Source organism: Eumetopias jubatus, unplaced genomic scaffold, assembly GCF_037043125.1.
Source record: "Eumetopias jubatus isolate StellerSeaLion01/CBP00866 unplaced genomic scaffold, mEumJub1_p1.0 scaffold_16, whole genome shotgun sequence".
NCBI classification, from domain to species: Eukaryota; Metazoa; Chordata; class Mammalia; order Carnivora; family Otariidae; genus Eumetopias; species Eumetopias jubatus.
In genome coordinates, this window is record NW_028274822.1 from 77,399,317 (window position 1) to 77,421,880 (window position 22,564).

At 47.4% G+C, this 22,564-nt stretch overlaps 1 protein-coding gene across 1 annotated transcript; it reads right to left on the reverse strand.

The window, feature by feature from the left end:
• Positions 1-1,234: 1,234 nt before the first annotated feature.
• Positions 1,235-15,188, reverse strand: MLEC (malectin). Its single transcript, XM_028116557.2, has 5 exons — positions 14,793-15,188; positions 8,880-9,058; positions 8,140-8,316; positions 7,973-8,030; positions 1,235-6,789 (listed from the first exon to the last, which is right to left on the reverse strand). Exons 1-5 carry the CDS (start codon positions 15,034-15,036, stop codon positions 6,560-6,562), a joined length of 888 nt encoding a protein of 295 aa, XP_027972358.1. The 5' UTR covers positions 15,037-15,188; the 3' UTR covers positions 1,235-6,559.
• Positions 15,189-22,564: the final 7,376 nt, after the last annotated feature.

Here is a 22,564-nt window from a genome sequence, read left to right on the forward strand (position 1 = left end):
CGAGCTAAGAAAGAGGCTCTGTGGGCCTCCTGGTTTATTAGGGCCCTGAGAACAGACTCCATCAACACTGGCCTCATTCTTGGAGCTGAGCACTGAATTCTGCCCTTCAAGGGGTAACTGAGGGAGGTAGGCCAAACTCTCCCTCCCTCTCCTCATACCAGCAGCCTCCATTCCTGCTGGGGAAATTTAGCAGGTAGGTTCTGGAGTCTGAAGCCAGTCGCATAGCATCGTGGGGAAAGGAAAGGTAATGAGAGTAATAACAGCGTAATGATCAAGAGCCAGAGTGCGGGTATAAAATACCAGCTCTGTCTTTTGCTGGCTGTATGGCCTTGAGCAAGTCACTTCACCTATGAAAGGCTAATACCAACTGGTTTGTTGAAGATTAAATAGGAGTAACATCTGTAGAAGTGCTTGGCATTGTGCCTCATCCATTTCGAAGGCTTCATAAGAGGTATCTAACATTATCCTTACAGCCTTAGAGAGAACATGGGCTTTGCAGGCAGACAGACGGAGTTCGAAGCCTGCCTTGACCGTTTGCTGACTAGCCTGGGGTAAATTACTTAAGTTTTTTGAGTTTCATGTTCCTCAGCTATAAAACAAGGGAGATAAATTACAGGAAGAACATCCTCTGGTCTTTCTGCCCCTTCCCAATGTACACTCAACACTGACAACACACTAGAAAAAGAGAAAGCAGTTAAGGTATGTGGGTGCTCAGTTGGTTAAGCATCTGACTCTTGACTTTGGCTCAGGTTATGATCTCACGATTGTGAGACTGAACCCTGTGTTGAGCCCACGTCAAGCCTGCTCAAGATTCTCTCCCTCTCCCTCTGCCTCTGCCCACTCCCCACGCCAATCCCACAGTGCGTGCTCTCGCTCTCAAAAAAAAAGGGGGGGGGTGGAGAAAATTGTCCCAGGGCTTTGTCTGTCCACAGGCTGTCACGGAAGCTGAGTGAAAGATGTGCACTGGGAGGGAGACAGTCATGGCCTGGCGTTCCAGTGAAAGTGGAAACAAAACAACTGTTTATTTTTCCTTGAATGCACTACTGGCTGAAATGGCCAGGCAGAGTTTTACAGAACTTCATTCCATTAAACAAACATCCCGGCTAAAATGGACAAAAGCCCTAGTCTTGTCACAGGAGAGCCCTTCGCGGCCAAGTGAGCCCCCGGGGTCTCCCTTTTCCCACCCCATCACTTCACCTCTTTGCAATCAAGTTCAAACTCAATCTCAACAGAGTGTCACTGCAAATTGTTTATTAAAACACAAAGCAATGGACAGTGAAAAACATCCTGATTTTTTTACTTTTTGGTGGGAGTAGGGCGGGGCATGTAAAGGGTAGGGACAGATGGAGACAGCCCAGAAGGAAAGACAGCTCTATCCACCCCTACTGCTTTCCCGGGCCAGCCAGGTTCAAAGCCCCTCACTGTGCTGCTGTAAATGCATGTTGTGGCTACAGACAAAGAGTTGGTTTGACTTCCGCAGGGAGAGGATGGGAATCTAGGAGCTACCAGGGCTACTATGAACTTGACACTATTCTCCAGTACTTGGTACAGAATAGAGCAGCCAGGCCCAATCTGGAGGGGCGGGGTGGGTTTCCTGACAAGCCAGGTTAGGCCGATAACGGTTGAAGAGGCTGCTCTGAGCTCAGAATGGGCAGCTGGTCCTAGCGTGTGAGAACATGGTGGAAGGAAAATCCAAGGAGGGGACTAATCCAGGGTCAAATTTCTTTTCATTCCCTGGATCATGACACACCAGGGAAGAGAAGAGTCAAGAACGCCTCATTCCTGGTTTGCCGTGAAGATCTCCCTGCCAATTCTCCCCTCCCACCTGGCAACTCAGCTCTCCTTTCCCGACAGTTGTCCTTTGAAAGGACGGAAAGCACACTTCAGTTTGTTGTTGTTTTCCCTCATAGTGAAATAAAGCACTGAAGCTCAAAATAGAGGTGAGAATGAAGTTCTGCTTCTCCTGGTGCTATGTGCCCCCATCTCACAAGCCTGCATGGATGTGAGAGGTGCCAGGGCCCTCCCTGCCAACTCTAACAGGACTACTGTTTCCCTGGCTGCCAGCACAATCCTGGCTCCTTGTTTTTATACTCCTGGGGGGACGGGGGAGGTGGGAGGGGACCGTCCCAAGAGATCCATCCTGCTCTTTTCCTGCCAACCCAGCCAGTCCCCACATCACCTGCTCTTATCAGAATGATCTGGCAACCGAAGGCAGGCTAGCCAAAAGGCAGCTGGGGAAGGACAAACTAGATCGGCAGCAAGCCACCCTTGTACAAAGAAACCCGCCCTAGCTGGGCAGCTGACCCACTGATGCCAATCTGGTCTCATAATAAAATGAGGAAACCTAGCCCTCTTGCCCCAGGAGAGGTCTAAACACACAAAGAGTCCGAGCTCGGACGGATAGGGAGAAATTACTCTGATCTCTCTGAAGCTTGAACATGAAGGTTTCTTTGCAATTTTCTTAGAGCTCTTTGAACCCTAATTAGATCTTTCCATAGAAGAGAAGCAGACTTCTTCTAAGATTTCTGAACACATCCCAGGTGTTTCTGATTCTGCTTCTGCACTATCACTTAGCCTTACCCCAGGCTCCTTCCCCAGGGCCGCAGCAGGAGGAGGCCCAAAGCATCTCCTCCTCCTCCTTCCTTTTTGAACAGGAGCATCTGTTAGTCTCTCAGTTTGGAAAGCTCACCTGCTCTCCTAGGCCCTTTGGAGAGGCATGGAGGACAATACTACATGTTGCCACTTGATGCCATTAAGGCTCCTCGAGGCAAGAAGACACTTGAATTAGGTCAGAGCCGGCCAGCAAAGGGGAAGGGGAGAGAGGGATGGGGAAGCAGCCCCATGGCAGGGACTGTAAGACCCCTGCCCAGACCTGAATCTAGAGGGAATGCCCACCCTGGCTCAGAGCAGGAGAGGAAAAGGCACTGTGCTGACCGGGGGTGGGTCCTGCCCCAATCTCCAGGGAGGGTAGAGAACTTGTGGACTCTTTCCCTGGGCTTCCCAAGGTGAGCCAATTTCTAGAGAAAGGAGTATACCTGCTAGGAAAGGGAAAATACTGCTGCTGTTTTCTGAAGTTCAACTGAGATTCTAGAAGCCATGGCCAGGCGTTCTCAGGAGAAAGTAGAGACAGGATAAGAAGGAAGAGAAATTCCTTAAAACAGAAGCTTCTCCAAAAAGATAAAGAAGTCAAAACACAATTCTGAAACTGGATTAAACAGTTTCCAGGCACAGAAAGGGGGAGGTAAACCTAACTTCACCTCAGCTCTTCAAAGTCTAATTGACCTCTAATGTGATCCCCCAATTTCAGGCCAGTATCTCTTAGGCAAACAGTGGGAAAAAGAGAAGAAGGTCACACTCTCAAACCAGCCGGTGGCCCTGTAGGCCCCATGGCCCCCCCGGGAGTCTGACCCTCACGTGTCACCATCTTTCAAGTCACCAGAATTCAAGATATCCACTGAGCAGCTTCTCCTCCATAATGGAGACTTTGTGGGAAAATGGACCTGGTTTAGGGGACATGGGTCCCACAGATTATTTCCTGGCACAACATTTCAGTCAGCGTGAGTAAAACCCACAACGGCCACCTGGCCCCTGACCCAAATCAGAGCTAGGCTGCAGATTCTCAGCCCATCCCCAGCAGACATCTTTGTGTGGTCTACCCAGAAACTGAACCAAAAAAGGAGTTTCATCTTGGCCATCTGTTCTTGGCTTTGGCCAGCTGGGGTCAGGGAAATCTAAAAACCTAAGGGAGCGTGGATCCAGTAGAAGTGCCCAGATAGCCCTTTCCCCAGGTCTCAGTGGCATCCCTCATCACCTCCCAACCCCAGATAGACTCCCGGCAGCATGGCTGCCTGGTCCTCGCACTAGCTCAAAATATAGGCAGGGGAACAAACAGTGCAAAAAGCAAACGATGAACAGAGTAATTTGTGACACACACAATACAAAAATAAAAATACAGAGTGCCCCACCCCACCCCTTTAACCTAAACTTCATGTACCTATATCATCTTGGAGGAGCCAAAAAAAACAAAAACAAAAACAAAAAACAAGCTTTCAAGTTCAGCATCCTGGGCCAGCTGTGACCGGCCCTGGGCAGCTCTGTTAGCTGGGTGGGCTTGGCTCCAGGGGACTCTACCCGGGCCCCCACCATACTTCGTCCTGTTTCCTCACTTCTCCTTTAGTTTTTGTGAGCCACAGAAGGATGTTCCTTCCTTTCGGACACAAGCAGAGGAAAATGCCCATCCCTATCCCTGAGCTCAGGGGAAAGAAGTGGGCTTGGAAACAGGGGTGGGCTTGGAAGCAAAGCTGCTTGGCTTACAGTACCATTAGGAAATGGCCCCAGGAGCCAGGGTTTCCTTCTGAGACTCTGAGTCACTGAAGGGATGGGTTGAGGTGAGGAGGCGGGACCCCTCCTTCCTCAGAGACCCAGGCAAACTAACAAACAAGGCAAAATGGAGGCAGCACATCCTCCTTCCTCATCTCGTCTACTTCACTGGCAGTGGCCTACAGCTGTGGGAACTTCTGATGGAAGACGAACTGAAGCCACTGTCAGAAGCCCAATCAACAGTCAGGATGTCCACTGCCCCAGGCAGGGGGTCCCCAGGACCAAGGCCATAGGATGCCATCCTTTAAAGCAGGGAGCTTTGTGAAGGACTCCAGAAGTATTCCTCTTACTGCGGCCTCAGGCCACAGCCATCCAGATGCCTGACTCAATACCCTACTACTGAGGCCTAAGTCACAGCTAAAATAAAGGGCTCCAACTCTCAAAGGACTAAATGCTGGCCCAGAGTAACTCATCAAGAGTCAAAACCCAGGACATGAGCCCAAAGCCTACTTACTTTGTCACATAACAAACAGTTCAAATATATGGAGCTCTTTAAAACATTAAAAAAAAATAAAAGACAAAATTAAACACATTCTAAAATGATGAGCCTTGTCTGAGATTCTATGCTGCTCCAGCCCAAGCAGAAGCTAATCCTGTTGCCTTCCATCCACAGAAAAGCTACAAGGGTAGCTTGGCTGGGTCCTCCCTCATTGCTGCCCTAACTGGGAAAAGGATAACAGTGACCAGAAAGGAAGAGAACAGGGAAGCTTCATTTCCTGCAGAAGTTTTTCCAGGGAATTTAAGACAGACACTTAGATGCTAAGGTTGGCTTCAGAGCTGCCAGGACTATGGCTGACTGGAAATCTTTCAGCCCCATCACACCAAGAACTCAACTGTAACTTGGATAGGGAGATGAAAGGGCAGAGGGGCATACTATTAAGATCAGTGAGAGGCACCCCTGGGCCAGATACAAACAATCAGTCTAGTTCCGTGGGGCAGCCCTGGGCATAAACCAAAACCGGTTGACTTGTGCCACAGACGCAAGATGGGAAAAAATGAACATCAGATACTAGACACTCTAAACAGGGGTCAGTCACTTAGTAGGGCTCAAGTCTCTGAGGTGGCTCTTAAGTTATGCTAACATAAGCCTTTTCTAATCCAAAGACCAGAAAAGACTTTTAAGGTCAAGTGTTCTGTTGCTGCAGGCTGGAAAGCACCCCTGTCCCCTGGCAGCAAGACCCTACAGAGGGGCCAGTAAAAGAACTGCTAGGTCAGGTCCTCCTGGCTGCTGGCTCAGAGATCCAGGGAGGGAAGTACCAACAAGGTGAGGTGGTAAGAGGATAAGACATTCAAGCAAAGGGAACCCCAAATCCCCATGTCTCCTTCCCTTCTTGGCAATAACTTAGCAGGATGACTGGGAGAGAGAGAAGAGATTTCAAATGAGCCAGATTAAGGGGGGAAAAATGAGAGGAAATCAAGTCCCCAACAGGCACTGAAATTAAAATGATTTGTTGTGGTAACAAGTCAGAGGCAACTTGAGGACCTGACATAAACTATTTGTCTTGGATACCAGACAGTCCTCTAACTGGCACATGTCAGGGAGACAAGCAATGACAAAGCGCAAACACTTAAGGTGGAACCATCGTTAGGCTGAAACCAGAAAGGCTTCCAAGTAAGGAAGTATCTACTTTTCTTTCTTTTTCTGTTTAATCCCCCTCTGTTTTCATCTTTATCATACAAATTATACACCTTCACACATACACAAAGCACACACACTTTCAATCCCAGGGCATCTGAAAACTTATCTGGACGTCACTTCAGAACATACCCAACTCCCAGCACTGGTCTTCTCAGGTAGTAAGATGACATTTCCCTGCTGTTAATTTCTAACCTAAAAAAAGGAACTGTGTCTGCTCTGGGTTCAGAGTCCTTTCCACTAGGTGTGCAGACGAGGATCCTTGAACACGTAGGATCCGCTTTGCCCTAAGTACCCTGGAGAGGAAAGAGACGGCTGGGGCCAGCCACAAAGAGAGCATAAGGACTGAAGCAGGGCTGGGACCAGTGGTGGATGAGGGCTGCTCTCTACCCACTCTGCCTCTTTTTTTCTCCTTTAATTTTTGTGTGTGGTTTTTGTCTGTTTGTTTTTTTTGTTAATCACTGTGAAAAATACAGAAACCAAAACCAACATGTTTGGTTTCTTTCCCTCACCCCTCCACCCAGTTCAGGATGGTATTTGTTCTCACAACCGGCAGAGGCAGAAGAGGGTTGGAATGAAGACTCCGAAGGCCACCAGGATGGGAAACATGAGGCTGCTGTTGTCCGAGGCATAGGGGTTGGGCGTGCGGGGGCCTGACTGCACCCGATTCTTATTGGTCTGTCTTTTGAGATTAGACCCTTCATCGTATTCTTCTTCTTCTTCCTCCTCCTCTTTCTTCTCCAGTCCTGGATGAGGCTGCAGCTTTGGTACATCTGACACAAGAAAACAGACACCTGTTAAGTGAGATCCACAGCATTTAAGTGAGACCCTTAGGAGCCGTAAATGAGCTACAATAAAGAGATGCTATGACCTAAGCTGGGTCTACGGGAAAAAAGAGAAGTAGCAGAACTAGCTCCTGGCCTAGAGAAGAGCAGATTGCTGCAAACACTAGTTTTCTTTAGATTTAACTAAGACACAGTACAAGCCCTGCACCCAGGGAGGTTCGCTAGCTCCTCTTCCTGTCCTACTTCTCAGAACCGCGGGAGGACCAGACTGAACAGAGACAATGACCCAACACCCTAAACTTAACCTTTTCAAATCCCTCCTGCAGCCTCCGCAATCCCACATTCCCTTCTGATTCACGAAGCAACTGAGGAAAAGCTGAGCCACAGAGCCTTGGGCTGTCAGCACCCACTACCCCTCTGCTCTGCCTCCTCCTTAGCGAATCAAGCTGCAAATCTGTTTTTGTGGCAAGACATCTGCCTAGATGTCAGAATACCAGCATCTGGGGACACATCAAGACAACAGGATGGGCTCCCCGGTGCATTCAGGACAAGTTGGGAAAATGTACAGAGGTGGAATGGAGGTGAAAAGTCACTTAGACACAAGCTTTCTCTGCAAAAAATCAGCCTGGGAAGCTGGTGGGTAGGATGATCACAATGCTGAGAAAGTGATACACCCTAAGGCTGGATCCCAAGGCCAAGGAGACATTGGTAAGTAAACTCTTGTCCAGCACAGCCCAGCAATGCTGGAGCTCTAAGAGCATACCAACATGCAAACGGACTCCTCCTCCTTTTGCCTTTTCCCTTTTTGCCCCCAGTAATTAGATGTCAAAGAAAGAAAATAAGGCCAAGTTCTAGGCAATTCCAAAAGACTCCAAGGTTAGGGCACACCAGTAGGTACCATTATTAAGCCAAATTTACAGTGAAGTTAAAGGAATTTGTCCAAAACCAAAGAGCTGATTAAGTGACAGCAACAAAATTTGAACACAGACCTTACTCCAAAGCTTATGGCCAGCACCATGCTACACTTCATCCCCATCCGTTTGGCTCTGGATTCCCCACAATTTGGCTTTAAGTGTTCTCACGAGAGTGATCAGCTAAATTATCCCCCCAAGGGCTTCCTCAACCACATCCTTCAGCCCAAGGAAAAAAGGAGGTTAAAGATGCCACTTACCATCCACTGTCCCAGCCATGATGTAGAGTGCACAAACTTTGGGATTGTCATAGTACCCCTAGGAAATGGGAAACCATGGTCAGCACCACACAGCAGTGAACATTCCCCCTGCACCCATTCTTTTATTAAACATTTCCTCAGCGGGGAGGGCAGAGGGAGAGCATTACCTTAACAAACTCGATGTAGAGTTTCCCTGTGAAGGTGGACACCTCCCCTTGGACACTCAGCTTCCCCTTTCTGATGCTCATAGGGATGATTTCATCATGAGCTGTGCTGTGCCCAACACGATCAAAGATATCCAAGTCCTTCACCACGACGTGGCCATTCAATCGCACATCAAACACCTTCCACGATTTAAAAAAACAAAAGAGAGAGAGAGAGGACAATGTCAAAACCATCAGCTTCATACCCCTTTAGCAGCTGGACTTCATGTACCTGCCCGGGTCTTCAAGTTCAGAAATAATTTTTAAAATGACAGGGCTGGATATAGTCAAGGGTACCGAGTTCTTTACATGAGCTAAATCAAAGCCATGTTCTTTCACTGTCAAGGTCTCATACTGGCCTTAGGGAACAAAGAATACAAACAAAGAGCTCAACATGGACAGAAGGAAATTCGCAAGAAGAGACAGGAAAAGAGTAAGGCTAAAAACAAGAAGGTGCTGACAACCGAGGAGGACAACCAGGATCAGTTAGTTGCCAAGAACTGAGTCTGGCATTGCCTTCTGTCACCAACCCCCAAGGCAAGTGCAGCCTTGTGAGCAATGGGACATTGCTTCTCTAGGGGCAGAAGGAATCCAGCTTTTCCTCAAAGCTCACCTGTTCCTCCCTTCTGGGGAGGCTCTTACATTCTCTGGCCCATAGCAGGGGACTATCCAAGAGTGGCAATGTCCCACTGACCAGGCCTCACCTTCTGCTGGGACTGTGCGAAGTAGACCTCAGCAAATTTCAACACCAGCACATAATCCCCCTCCTCCTTAATGGGCACTTCGTAGCCGAAAGTCTCCTCATTGTACCGCTCTGTTTGATACAGGATCTGGTCCTCCGGGTTGGAACGCAGGATCGGCAGTTTCATACCATAGTCAGAGGCTGTGGACAAAAAACAAAGAGAAACCACATCAGAGGCAAGACACACACAAAAAGCAGAGACCCCAGGACTGCCAGCCATTTCCAGGGCAATGCTAGTAACCTTCCCAGGGGAAGGGGCCACCCCCTCTCCACCTGGCTGTAAAGAGACCAGACACAAAGGCAAGAATTAGAGAGCCATTACCAAGGAAGAGTAAAGCGAGAGAAACCAAACACTAATCACCCCGACAGCTCCCTAACCCTCAGAGTAGAACTTTTTAAAAGCCTGTTAAAATGACTTTCCTCAACTGCACAGAGAGTAACAGGAAGAAAACAGGCGATAGCTACAGTTCCTGGCTCCCTGAGAAGGGGAGCTTCAGAGAAAGCTCATAAAACGGGGTGGGGGGGGGTGGCCAAGAACTCTGCAAGATGATTAAGCTCAGAGAATGTGTGTGGTTTGGTTTTTTTGTTTGTTTGTTTTTCATTCAGAAAAGCTCAAGAGTCTAAAACAAACAGGCTATGTTAGGAAAGTCATTTCTGCATTGTCTTTACCGCAAATAAGATACCCGCTTAGTTGCTTTTTATAATTTTCATTCACAAAGTTCCAAGGCTGGTAAAGAGAAACATGCTCATAAGAAGAATGGTGTGATGCTAATTTCCTTTACATGCAAGCACCTTAATTCTCACAAACTCACAAAACTCAACCTCACCTACTCTCTCTTGCACATTCCCCCAGTTAAACCGAAAGAAGAAAAAAGTTCCTACTGTGTCCCCAGCACCTAACAAGGTGGCTGGCACATAAACAGGCACTTAATATGTTTTGCTGAACTAACAACAGCAACAAAGGAGGTGCCTGCAGAGCAATGAAGCCATGCTATTCTCTCCACAAGGCTAGAGCCATCCTAGCAAGAAAAAATCTGCCAAGGTCCTACTGGCACCTCTGGCCGAAGATGCCCAAGTCCTTGGGGAGCCACCTTTCCCATTTCATAGACTGACAAGGAATAAGGCAGGGTAAAAGTAAAAAGACACCTGGGTGGCTCAGTTGGTCGAGCATGTGGCTCTTGATCTCAGAGTTATGAGTATTCAAGCCCCACTTTGAGCATAGAGCTTACATTAAAAAAAAAAAAAAAAAAGGTAAAAAGTTGGGTATCAGAAGAGCAGAAAACCTCTATTACCCCCAACCCTCTTCCCCAGCCTTGGTAGAAGACAAGACTATGTATGTTTTTCTCCCGCCCCATAACAAACTAGACTGGGGTCCTTCCTCAAACATAAGACACCAACCACACTCCAGCCCCAGAGATGAATAGCTATGTTCCTCCTTCGAAAGTAGCTTCTCTGATTCCTTTATCATGTAAACACAATGAGGCTTTCCAGTGTTCCATAAATCTACTTTCCAAACTACAGACTTAGCAATGATTTTGGTACAGGCCCAGTCGCTCCCCCAGCCCGGAATTAAGATTTCAAGACCACCTTCCAATCTCACACAGTGACTCTGAAGATATTTGGCACCTAGGTCCTTTGGGAGATGTCCAAGAGCAGTCATCCCTGGAGCCTTACCTTCTGAATCAACAAAACTCCAAGGGGATCTTTTATCTCCAAGGGAGGTAAAAGAGTAACTAAAAGAGCCAGGGGCTAAGGTCAAGCCCTCAAAAAAATAAACATAACTGTTGACAGTTCCTGTAAGGGAACAGTTAGCCATGACATCAGGTGGACCTGATGAGACAATGCAACGGGAAACTCATTGCACTTTTGTCTTCAGACTTTTTTCTTATTTCTTCTCAAGAAATCAAAGAAGGGTGCTAAGTAGCACTACAAAGGATGTACTGCCAACACGCCTCAGCTCTTTCCCAGGCTCAAACCATTACACCAGGGCACAAACCCATAAAGATTAAAAGACTGCTATTTCTCTTCCACTTGAGTTCTAAGAATTTCCTTCTTCCATGAGAACCATGATCCTTACAAATTTGGAACATTAACTAGATTTGCTTTTTAGATACACAGAAAATTTTGTGCATGTGTGGGGAATCTTTTCTTTTCTTGCCGAGTGGAAAAAGTGAGAAACTGACAGTAATGTAATCTGTAACAGCCTTAGTCTCACAACTAAGAAAACTCAGCCATGTGAATAAAAACTACTTAACAACCTTGGAATTACCTTTAAATATTTTCCCTTTAAAGCCCAAGTGGCTTTCCCAGGAGATGTGCCACATGTAAAGTTGCATCTGCCCCAAGTCCCAAGAGACGCAGCAGGAAAAAGGATTTTTTTCTTTCCCCCTTAGACTTTATGTATTCACAGCTAAACAGATTTCTCTAAAATACAGTGATGTGTACACAATCAGCACACTGCTGAAGTTGGCACAATATAGTTCAGACAGTTAACCAGAAAGGAAAGGGGCCAAAGGGCCTACATTATGTCTGCTGCTAAGATTCTTAGTTCAGGACAATGGAGGAGCCAGGCTGCTCGAAAAATTCAGCCCCGGTTTTACAGTAAGACAGGCCTGGATCTGAATCCTGGCTCTGCCACCTATGATGGGATTTGGAACAAATTATTTTCTCCAGGTGTTTTCTCACCTGTAAAATGGGGGCTACCACCCACTTAAATTCTCTACCTATGAAATTCTGCTACTTGGTGGGCCTGCAGATGAAGCCTGCCTCTTAGGTGACAGTACAGGGAGAGAATCCGAAACAAATCCCAAGGCCTTCAGCAAATCGGAGGGAGCAGGGACTCTCATCCTCTTTTTAGTTCTTATCTCCCCAAAGCCAAATCCCTCCCCAGCCAAAAGGAAGACTGCCCAGAAAAGGGTCTCCCTTAGGCTTACAGAATTAGTAATCTGATAGGCTCAGGCTCTAAGCCACCTTTTTACCCCTCTGGAATCATGATGTGCCCTAGTTTTAACTTCATGTAAAAGGTCACTGAGCACAGAAAAAGAGACACTTTAACCCATTCTGGACAGAAGAGTTTTCAGACTCAGGGCCACTGATTTCTAAAGCATCACAGGTTATACTAAAAAAGGAAAACAAGGCCCAGAGAGGTAAAGTGTGTTCTTCAAGGTCATACAAATGCTCAGCAGGTATCTTTCTATTAAGAGGAAATAGCCTCTCCCAAAACCAAGCCAAGTTTTATGCTCTCAGGTCTTTTCCTCCTCAGTCAGGAGGAACCCACAATGAGCAAGTTCAAAAGAACCCAGAATGTTCAGCATGCCAAAACCCCAAGTTGAGCACTGCCGAAGCACAGTGGTACTACCATCTGGTGAAGCACACAAGTTGAAAGAGCCTTTCCCAAGCTGTAAGTATCTCCGATGAGCACTAGCTATCCTCAAGGCAGAAATGAAATTCAACAAATATTATGGAGTGCCTTTGAAAGCAAAAGCCACTAGGTGCCCTAGGCCACTCAGTTACAAGAATGCTGAACTACAAAGACACTACAGAGAAACACCAAGTTCAAAAGCAGGCCAAACCCTTATCTGGATTAACTTGGCAACAAATACCTGAATTCAGTCAACATAAAATGAACTTTCTTCAGCATGACAGAAACAATTATCAGAGGCATGTGGCAAAAGAATAAGACATACAGCTCCTACCGCAATTAGTGTAAATAGCTGCCTGAGGCAAGGGTCTCCAAGTACCTGGCACATCCTACCTAAACAGTGCCAGAGAAGGGAAGGTAGAGTGAACAGCTACACTTCCCTCAGTGGTGCCGACTCCTTAGCACAGAAAGAAACTACAGAGTTGCCTCCCGAGAGTGGAAGCTGAACCACGTCTCAGGCCCAGATCTAACGCCACCAAAAATTACTCTCAGGAACCCAGTGTGCAATGTTGCAACAAGCTGGTCCAAGCTGCAGCTGACAACCAGCCTCCACTCTTCATCTACCCCTTCCTATTGCTATAATTCATGGTCCACGTTTGTCATACTGACAGAGTGGAGCAGGGAACCTCTGTTTATAGAGTGCCCCAAATGCCGGGCTCCAGTACACATGGGCTTGGGTAGGTCTCAAGTATTTTACCTGCTACAATAAACTCCAAAGAAACTGCAACCATGAACCAATAACGGAAGGACACAGAGACAGGATGAACGCTGACAAGCACCAGCACCTCCCCCGCTCCACCCCCAAAATCACCTACACCAGCAAATTAAAACCAGGATTTCCAAGTAAGAGGAGAAGCTGGGAACTAAACCTTCATGGTCTTAGCTTTTTCTTCTGCACAATAACCCTAATAGGATAATGTAACCTATGTGAAGCCTGGTATCCGTTAAGTGAGAGAAACCATCTGTACACTGTCCTCACCACTGCTATCTCAAGAGGCAAAGTCCACAAACGGTCTCTAGTTTCCTCAAGGGCTCCTTCCTCCCTGCCCACACCCATGAGGAAAGAGGAAGGGTCCAGGATGGAGATAGCAATGACCTCCTGCTTATATTAAGTCTGGCTTTGGCTGCTGTTACAGCTGCTAAAGATTGGAGCCCTGACTCAGCTGAACCCAGGCTACTGAGATCTACACGCCAGGGCTAACTAAATTCCAAGACAAACATAGAACTTCAGAAAACAGCCCTGTGTCCCAACACCCTCACATGTATGTATGGAAGCAATAAACTCGCTAATATAACAAACTCCAGGACACTGCAATTATCTTGGAAGAACTAAGTTAAACCCTTTCCTAAAGGCAAGAGCCAAATCTGGGCATTGTGGAAAGAATGAGAGAAAGTCTGTCTCTTGGTTTTCTGGAGATGGCATACTGCCAATTTGGCAGCCTCTGAACCCAGCATGCAACATAAATCTCCTTCCAACACATGAAGTATGGAACTTCCCTCCTAAACCTGTTGTCCAATCCCACTTACAGAAGAAACAGGAGTCTAGAGCAGATCCTCCCAAAGTCTGGTCTGGGGATGACCAACATCAGAAGCCCCTGGTGCAGAAACGTGGGTTTAGTCTACTAGGTCTGGAATTTGCATGTTTAACCAGCTCCCCTGGCTATTCTTACCCTAGCTTTGAGAACTGCGCAGCTCTCTAAAAACCGCTGCGGCTCGTCAGTTAAGTCAAAATCATTTTTCCCATACGTTGGAATCATACCTCTCAAGGCCACTTAGGGTAGGCTCTACACACTCTGGAACACAACACTCAGATCTTACACTGGCTGACCCAGCTGACACTCTATCAGCCTCACGTGCAGAATGGCTTCAATATAACCACCCTCTGGGGTGGCCTCAACTTCCACCTTTAGGCGCACATATTCCTAGCTCTAAAAGGGGGGCGGGAGGAGGCTACCATCAAACTTTCCTGGCCCATCCTCTTCGAAGATTCCTTCCTATGCTGGCTAAGAATCAAGCCCCGTTCCCGCAGAAGGGGTAAGAAAAGCGGCTCGGTGCTGGGATGGCAGGAATCTACCAGGAACTGTCTTGTTAGGAGAGCAAAACCCCCCAGGCCTGGGACTCTGATAACCTACAACCCGTGAGGCCTCGAGGTGGCAAGAGGCCGCCCTCGTCTTTACTTTCCCAGATCGGGTGGAAGTGAGGGGTTAAGAAAATGCAGGATGTGAGGTCCAAATATAACTTCTCGCCAACTCTGCCTCAATTGTTCTTCCTAGCTTCGAGCCAGCGCCAGGCTTTGAGCTCGGACCGGGTCCCTGAGGAAACTGCAAAGAGAGAGACTTGGCTCCAGAGACGTGGCTCCAGGGTCGAGGAGGGGGCTCAGGGCCCGCAGCCCTCCGCCGGCTGCTCCCAGCACGGCAGGCCCCGGATCCCACGGCTCGGCTGAGGGGCTCTCACCTCGGCCCACCCGGCCTTCCAAAGGGTCCTTGCGGAAGTGGATCCCGTGCACGTCCACATGCGCCTCGCCGCCCGCGTTGACGGCCCAAATGACGCTCTCGGGTAGCCCGGCCCCCGCGGAGCCGACCACGCCGAGCCCCGGCCCCCGGAGCGCCGGCGGCGGCAGCAGCAGCAGCAGCAGCAGCAGCAGCAGCAGTCGCAGGAGCGCCACGGCGGCTCCCTCAACCGCCCGGGCCCCCAGCATGGCGGCCACCACAGCGGGGGCAGCCTCCGCCGACCCTCGTCCTCAGCCGGCCGCGAGGCCGCCCCGGACTCAGAAAAACAGCACCACGGGCCGCTCTGCCTCGGCCGCCGGGGACATGTCGCTCTCAGGCCTCCTTCTCAGCCACGGGTGCCGCCTCCCACCTCAGGAACAACCTACCCCGCCGCCCAGCCCCCGGCCTCGACCCTGCAGCCAATCAGCGCCCGACCCTCATTAATTACCCATCACCCCGCCGAGAAAAGACCGTCCATTGGCTGCCAGGCGAGGGAGAGGGCGTGGCCACTCCCAGGCGCCGGCCCAACCATCAGGCTCGAGAGGGAGCGCGCGCACAGGTTGAGAGTTCGGTTGAAGCGGCGGTTCAATGCGGAAGCGGCGGGGTGCAGCGCCCGGGCGGCCCCGGAATCCCGCAGCTGAAGAGGAAAGGTGGCCTGGGAGGGAAGGTTTAGAGTAGGGCGCACTGACACGTCGCCAACACTTCCGGTGCTCCAGATCTTGGGACCGAATAGGCTCCCGAGGGGGCGTTGCTGACTTTCCCGCCCCCTCTTCCTTTCTCAGGGAGAGGCATGAACATAAGCTCTAGTAGGAGTGCACACTCTTCGGACCTGAGCCCCAGTCTTTTTCTCCTTGTGAGGCAGAGAACCCATTCTCCCCTAGAGCGGCCACAAGCACAGCTCTTCAGGGCACGAGTCCCACGAGGACAACACCCCGCCCCCACCCCTTTGCGGCCTCAGGGCTGGTGGTAGCGTCCAGGCGGCCAACCAATCAGAAGGCTCCAACACAGCGGAAATGCGTGGCCTTGTGGGGGAGGGGCTCCAGCTACCCGTGTCTCCATGGCGACAGCCTCGGCCCCGCCCCAGCGACTCCGGGACGGCATCGGGGTTTCCCCCACGTTGGTGGGGAGAGTCGAGCGTGGTGCCCAGTGTGGAGGTGTATGCTCGACCGGAGCTCCTTCTCTGCTCCTTGGCAGTTCACCCAGCACTTTCCTACATTGGCGATCCCTGCGCTGAGGTCGCTGTCCGACCTCCCGACTTTTCAGACAGAGACAGTGAGGCCCAAAGAGGGTCGCAGAGTTGGCCAAACGGTGACACCGCAAGTTTAGGGCCGAGCCAAGGCAAATTCCGCAAATATTTTTTTGAGACCCTACTACTAGGGTTGGCAGATGTAGCAGATAAAATACAGGAAGCCCAGTTGAATTTGAATTTCAGATAAACAAATGGGACATACTTATATGAAAAAATAATTCATATTTTGTTTAAAATCCAAATTTAACTGGGATTTTTGCATTTTACCCGACAACCTTTCCTACTACGTAGCAGGCAATGAGCTTTGTGCAGCAGTGAACAAAAACACACCCAAGGTCCTGAATGAGAATTGCAGACTGAACTACCCACAGCTCAATTATTTAGTTAGAACAGAGATAAACAAAATGGGATACCAAAATGGAGAACATCAGTGAGAAATTTAAATGCCCCATAATTCCTTCCCCAGCCCCCAGGGTCAGACCCCACAGGGGTAACTTTTAGAGTATCCCCTCTTGGTCCCACTTCCCCCCTATATTTGGCAAGGATCTGGACTAGCTTTCTCCCACAGACATGTTTCCTGCCTCAAGGCACCTCTGGAGTCCTACACTAGGATGTCTTAACCCACTCTCCACTCTCTCAAAACTCGTCTTTGGAGGAACCTGATAAGTCAGCTCTTGAATAGCCCTCAGGGCAGGGATATGGTGCAAATGGGGATCAAAGGTACAAAGAGGTGATGGGGGCTTCTTCCTTCCCCGGCAGTTGACCTTCAGAGCCCATGTTCTAGCCACCCACTACACTGGCTCCTGGAGCTCATGTTTATTTTATCCTTAAGGCAGCCTAGTCCAGGAGAAACTATCACAAAAATGGATTAAATTTTGGGGAGGCCTCAAAAGACCTAACCTTATGCCTCCTCTCAGTTCCCCAGAGCCTTGGTCACCCCACGAGATGAATAAGATATTTGGCTAGCCCCCACTGGGCTCCTCAGATTCCATTCCTGGCTGGGCTACCTGTGTACAAAGGAGCCTGGCCCGGTTTTGTGAGATTCAGTAGCTGGTGGATTAGATTACCTCTTGGGTAAAACAAAAGTTCTGAGACCCTGAGGCAGGATGAGCATGGAATTTGAGCTAGATTGCCTGGGTTCTAAGCCCTGCTCCACCATTTACTCACTGTGGCCTTGGGCAAGTTATATACCTCTCTGAGTTTCGGTTTGCTCAACTGTGAACGTAGTAGTTCCTACTTTGAAGGCTAGAGCTGATGTTTATAGAAAATAATGCAACCATTTGACCCAGCAATTTCACTCCATTTTACCCAAGAAATGAAACTAGTGTCCACACAAAAACTTACACACGAATGTTCATAGCAGCAAAAGTGGAAGCTACCCAAAAGTCCATTAACTGATGAATGGATAAACAAAACTTGTATATCTATATAATAAACTATTTTTGAGCCAGAAAAAGTAATGAAGTACTGATATACACTACAACATGGATGAACCTTGAAAACATGCTGAGTGAAAGAAGCCAGACATAAAAGGCCACAAGCTGTATTACTGAATTTATATAAAATGTTCAGAATAGGCAGATCTATAGAGACAGAAAACAAATTCGTGGTTGTCTGGGGCTGGGGGAAAGGGAGGTGGGGGGATGATAGCTAAAGTCTTTTTTAATAATTTACTTGAAGCCCACAGCACCCTCTCAGGATAGAGAACCGGCTTGTCCATGGAGTGACAGAAACTGAGATTTTGGGGTCACACAAAACTGGGTTCAATTCCTTTCTCAGTGGCTTCCCAGCTACGTCTGTTACTGCTTTTCTCTGTAATCACCTCTCTCCTAAAATGCATATGATCATCCACCTCACAGTTGTAAGGATTAAACGAGGAAAAAAAAAAAACAGACACCTAACAAGGAATTATCTGAAAAAGAAATAAAGAAATCTATTCCATTTACAACAGCATCAAAAATAATAAAGGGGCAGCTGGGTGGCTCAGTCAGTTAAGCATCGACTCTTGGTTTCAGCTCAGGTCATGATCTCAGGGTCCTGAGATAGAGGCCCACCTCTGGCTCGGTGCTCAGTGGGGAGTCTGCTTAGGATCCTTTCCCTCTCCCTCTGCCCCTCCCCCTTGTGCACGCGAACTCTCTCTCTCAAATAAATAAATCTTGAAAAAAAAATAAAGTATTTGGGGATAAACTTAACTAAGTGAAAGATCTCTACTCCAAAAACTGTTAAGACATCAGTGAAAGAAATTGAAGAAGACACAAATAAATGGAAAGATATTCCATGTTCATGGACTGGAAGAACTAATACTGTTAAAATGTCAATACTACCAAAAGCCATCTAGAGATTCAGTTCAATCCCTGTCAAGATTCCAATGGTGGGGCGCCTGGGTGGCTCAGTTGGTTAAGCGACTGCCTTCGGCTCGGGTCATGATCTCAGGATCCTGGGATCGAGCCCCGCATCGGGCTCCCTGCTCAGTGGGAAGCCTGCTTCTCCCTTTCCCACTCCCCCTGCTTGTGTTCCCTCTCTCGCTGTCTCTCTCTCTGTTAAATAAATAAATAAAATCTTTAAAAAAAAAAAAAGATTCCAATGGCATTTCTTTACAGAAGTAGAAAAATACACTCCTAAAACCACAAAAGATCCCAAATAGCCAAAGAAATCCTGAGAAAGAAGAACAAAACATGAGGCATCACAATTCATGATTTCAAGCTATCCTATAAAGCTATAGTCATTAAAAAAAAATTTGGTGTCCATGAATTATTTCTCACTAAAATTGGAAAAATACAAAAAAAATTTTAATAAACATCATTTTTTTTTGTTTGTGGAAGAAAAACACACTTTTTGTGGAAAATATAGACAACTCAGAAGAGAACTTTAAAAAGATAAAATTCACTATAATTCCATCCAAAACTGGGATAAGACCTATAAACCTGGGCCCTGATGGACAGTTTCTCTATAACCATTACTTCCCACCCACTTATTCTCACAACCACCACAAGAAGTTGGGAAAATAATGTCCAGCATTTTGCAGATGAGAAGCTAAAGTTCAGTAGGGTTAGGTGATTTGCCTACACAATGAGGGCCGAAATCTGTTTTTTTGGTTTCTCATCTAGTACTTTGCCTCTGAACCTCTTAGATACCACTTGGTGTGAATCGTACTCTGCCATTAAAATACTGTGTGATTTTGGGTAAATGAATTCATCTCTCTGAGCCTCAGTTTCCTCATCTGGGAAATGGATAGAATAATTGTACATACCTTGTAGAATTATGAAAAATAAAAAGACATATTTTAAACAAGAAAAACAGAAAGGACATGTTTTACAAGCTAGCATGGTGAGACCCTGAAGCCCACAGCTAAATGCTCAATAAATATTCGTCATGGGTGTTTGGGGACATAGAGCCCTGGATTTATAGCCTAGCTCTACTTTTGTAGAGCTGTGTGTGGCCTCGGTAAAGTCATTTCTCCTCTCTGGGCCTCAGTTGCCTCATCTGTGCAATGGTAATAATTAGAAGATCCACCATACTAGGGTGATAGGAGCCCTTAACAGAATGCCTGGCCCGTAGTAGGTTCTCAGTGAACAGTAGCTATTAATCATATAAGAAGAAATAATTATAACATATAATACTGGCAACTGAATAAATAGAAAAGGTCTTGGCTAAAAAGTTGGGAAAAACCCTCCCACACACAGGAGAAGGGAAAAACCAAAGGGAACCAGAGTTCAAAAGTGGAAAATGGAACAGCTGCTGGTAAGCCCCCAGGGGCAGTCACCTTGACCCACAAAACTGAAAAGGGGTGTGTCTTCCTGAACAGATAAGGATCAGAAGAACAAAGCATGCTATTAATTAAGTCTTGCCTATTTTAAGTTTATGGAATATTCTTTCCCTTAAAGATAAGCTCACAATTAAAGTTCAAAAGGTAAATACAGAAAGGGGGTGGGGGCCTGTCCTGCCTTCTGCTCAGCAACCTCTGCCAGCCCTTGGACTCAGAGGTGGGTGGTCTGGTCCCAAAGCCAAGTTTCCTCACCCAGGGCCTCTAGCAGTCAGACAGCAGGGGAACCAGATCTACCCAGAGAGCCTGGGAACCAGCCCCATGGTGTCTCCTGGTCCTGGCCCCCAGCGAGCAACTGGAACTGAACTTCAGGGAAGGGAAAATAGACTCGGCTTTTCCTTACTTCCCCCGGGAGGATATGAGTCACAGGGAAGAAGCCAGGCAGGACTGGAGTTGCCTAGGATGTGGACAGAAAAAGCAAGCGCCTTCCCATCTACGTGGCCTTGGGCAAGTCACTTCCCTTCTGCATCTGGGTTTCCTCACCTGTAAATGAGGTGATGACAACCTTCAGCCTCCTAAGATTGGAATGAGGATTATAGAAAGCAGACTTCTGGGGAGTGCCTTCCATGGCCATCGTAAGTGCTACACATAAGCTAAATGTTTTTATTATCTCCCAGATTCTTTTCATTGTGTTGAGGACACAATTTATGGAGCCAGGAACATCAGGTAGTGTTTACTGTCTACTCGAGGTGTAAGCTTGGCAAGTCACATCCCCTCCCTGAACCTCAGTTCCCTCATCTGTAAAATGAGGTGATTATAAAGATGGAGTGAATTGATGAATAAAAAAACTTAACCTATACCCAACAATACCATGTAAATAAATAAAGTTGCTGCTTTCTCCTTTCTGTTCCCTCTCCTGGAGCTGGGCAAATTAGGGAAGCAATAAGAAATATGATGGGCAGTGCTCACACATTGGACTGTAAATGGCTAGTTTACTTGCAGCTACCCCTTTAGACCAGAACTTTCTATCATGATGGAAATGTACTACATTTGCCCCATCTAGTACAGTAGCCACTAGCCACCTATGGCTATGGAACATCTGAAATGTGGCTGGTTTGTCTGGGGAACTAAATTTTTATCCCATTTTAATGAATTTAAATTTAAATAGCCACATGTAGCTTGTGGCTACCATGATGGACAGTAGAGTTTGGATTGTAAGCTCCATGAGACCAGCCATCAAATGTCTTTTTGTCCTTATATCCCAAACACCCAGCAGAGGACCTGGCACATAGTATGTGCTCAGTGTATATTTGTTGACTGAAAGAATTACCAGAAGCAGAACTGACAAGAGAACATTCCAAGATCTGTTTCCCTCTTCCTGCGAAGTTCCCAAGACTTACCTGTAAAATGGGGATAATAGTGATTTCTCTCTCCTAGAGGTATAATGAGAATTCACAAGTTAATATTTGTAAAGGGCTTGATAGAATGCCAGCAACAGAGCTGGTGTTGTACAAGTGTTTGTTAATTAAAATAAAACCCACCTAGGGGCTCCTGGGTGGCTCAGTCAGTTAAGCCTCCAACTCTTGATTTCAGCTCAGGTCCTAATCTCAGGTGGTGAGATCGAGCCCCAAGTCCCAGCTTCGTGCTCAGAGGGTAGTCTTCTTCTCTCCTTCTCCTCTGCCTCTGCCCTCCACCCATCCCCCCTCCCAGCTCATGTTCTCTCTGTCCCTCTCTCAAATAAATAAATAAATCTTTAAAAAAAAATACCTAGCCCGAGTGACTTTGTCTTTTTCAGAATGTATCCATTATATTTAAATTAGGTTGCAAGTGAAAGAAAATTTCAAAGTAATAATGGCTTAAAAGACACAGAGGTTTTTCTCTCTGGTAAAGGACTCTGGAGGGGGGGGGGCTCCTAGAAGGTGTCAGGGACTCAGGCTCCTTCTATATTGATGTTCCATTGACTCCACCTCAACACTGACTTCCTCATGGTCCAAAATGGCTGCTCAGGCTCCAAGCTTCAAGGCCACATTCCAGCTAGCAAGAAGGAGGAAGAAAGGCAAAGGAACCCAGGTCTTCATTTTAAGGACACTTCCCAGAAACTGCACACACTTCTATCCCATCAGCCAGAACTTGGGCACAAGGTCCCAGCGAGCTGCAAAGAAGGCTGGGAAATGTAGTCTTGATTCTGAATGTCATAGAAATTGAGAGTTTTATTACTAAGGAAGATGAAGAGAACAATATGGATGGACACCCAGCAGTGTCTCCCCAGAATTCGAGTTTCACCCTAGGATTTGGTTTTCTTTCTTTCCTTCTTTCTTTCTTTCCTTCTTTCTTTCTTTCCTTCTTTCTTTCTTTCCTTCTTTCTTTCTTTCTTTCCTTCTTTCCTTCTTTCTTTCTTTCTTTCTTTCTTTCTTTCTTTCTTTCTTTCTTTCTTTCTTTTTAAGATTTTATTTATTTATTTGACAGAGAAAGACACAGTGAGAGAGGGAACACAAGCAGGCGGAGTGGGAGAGGGAGAAGCAGGCTTCCCACGGAGCAGGGAGCCCGATGTGGGGCTCGATCCCAGGACCCTGGGACCATGACCTGAGCCGAAGGCAGATGCTTAACGACTGAGCCACCCAGGCGCCCTAGGATTTGGTTTTCAATGGCTGTTTTCACACCTTTGTAGCTACTAATGCACATGTGTATGGGACTCTCCAACCCGCATTCGGCTTTCATGTCTGCT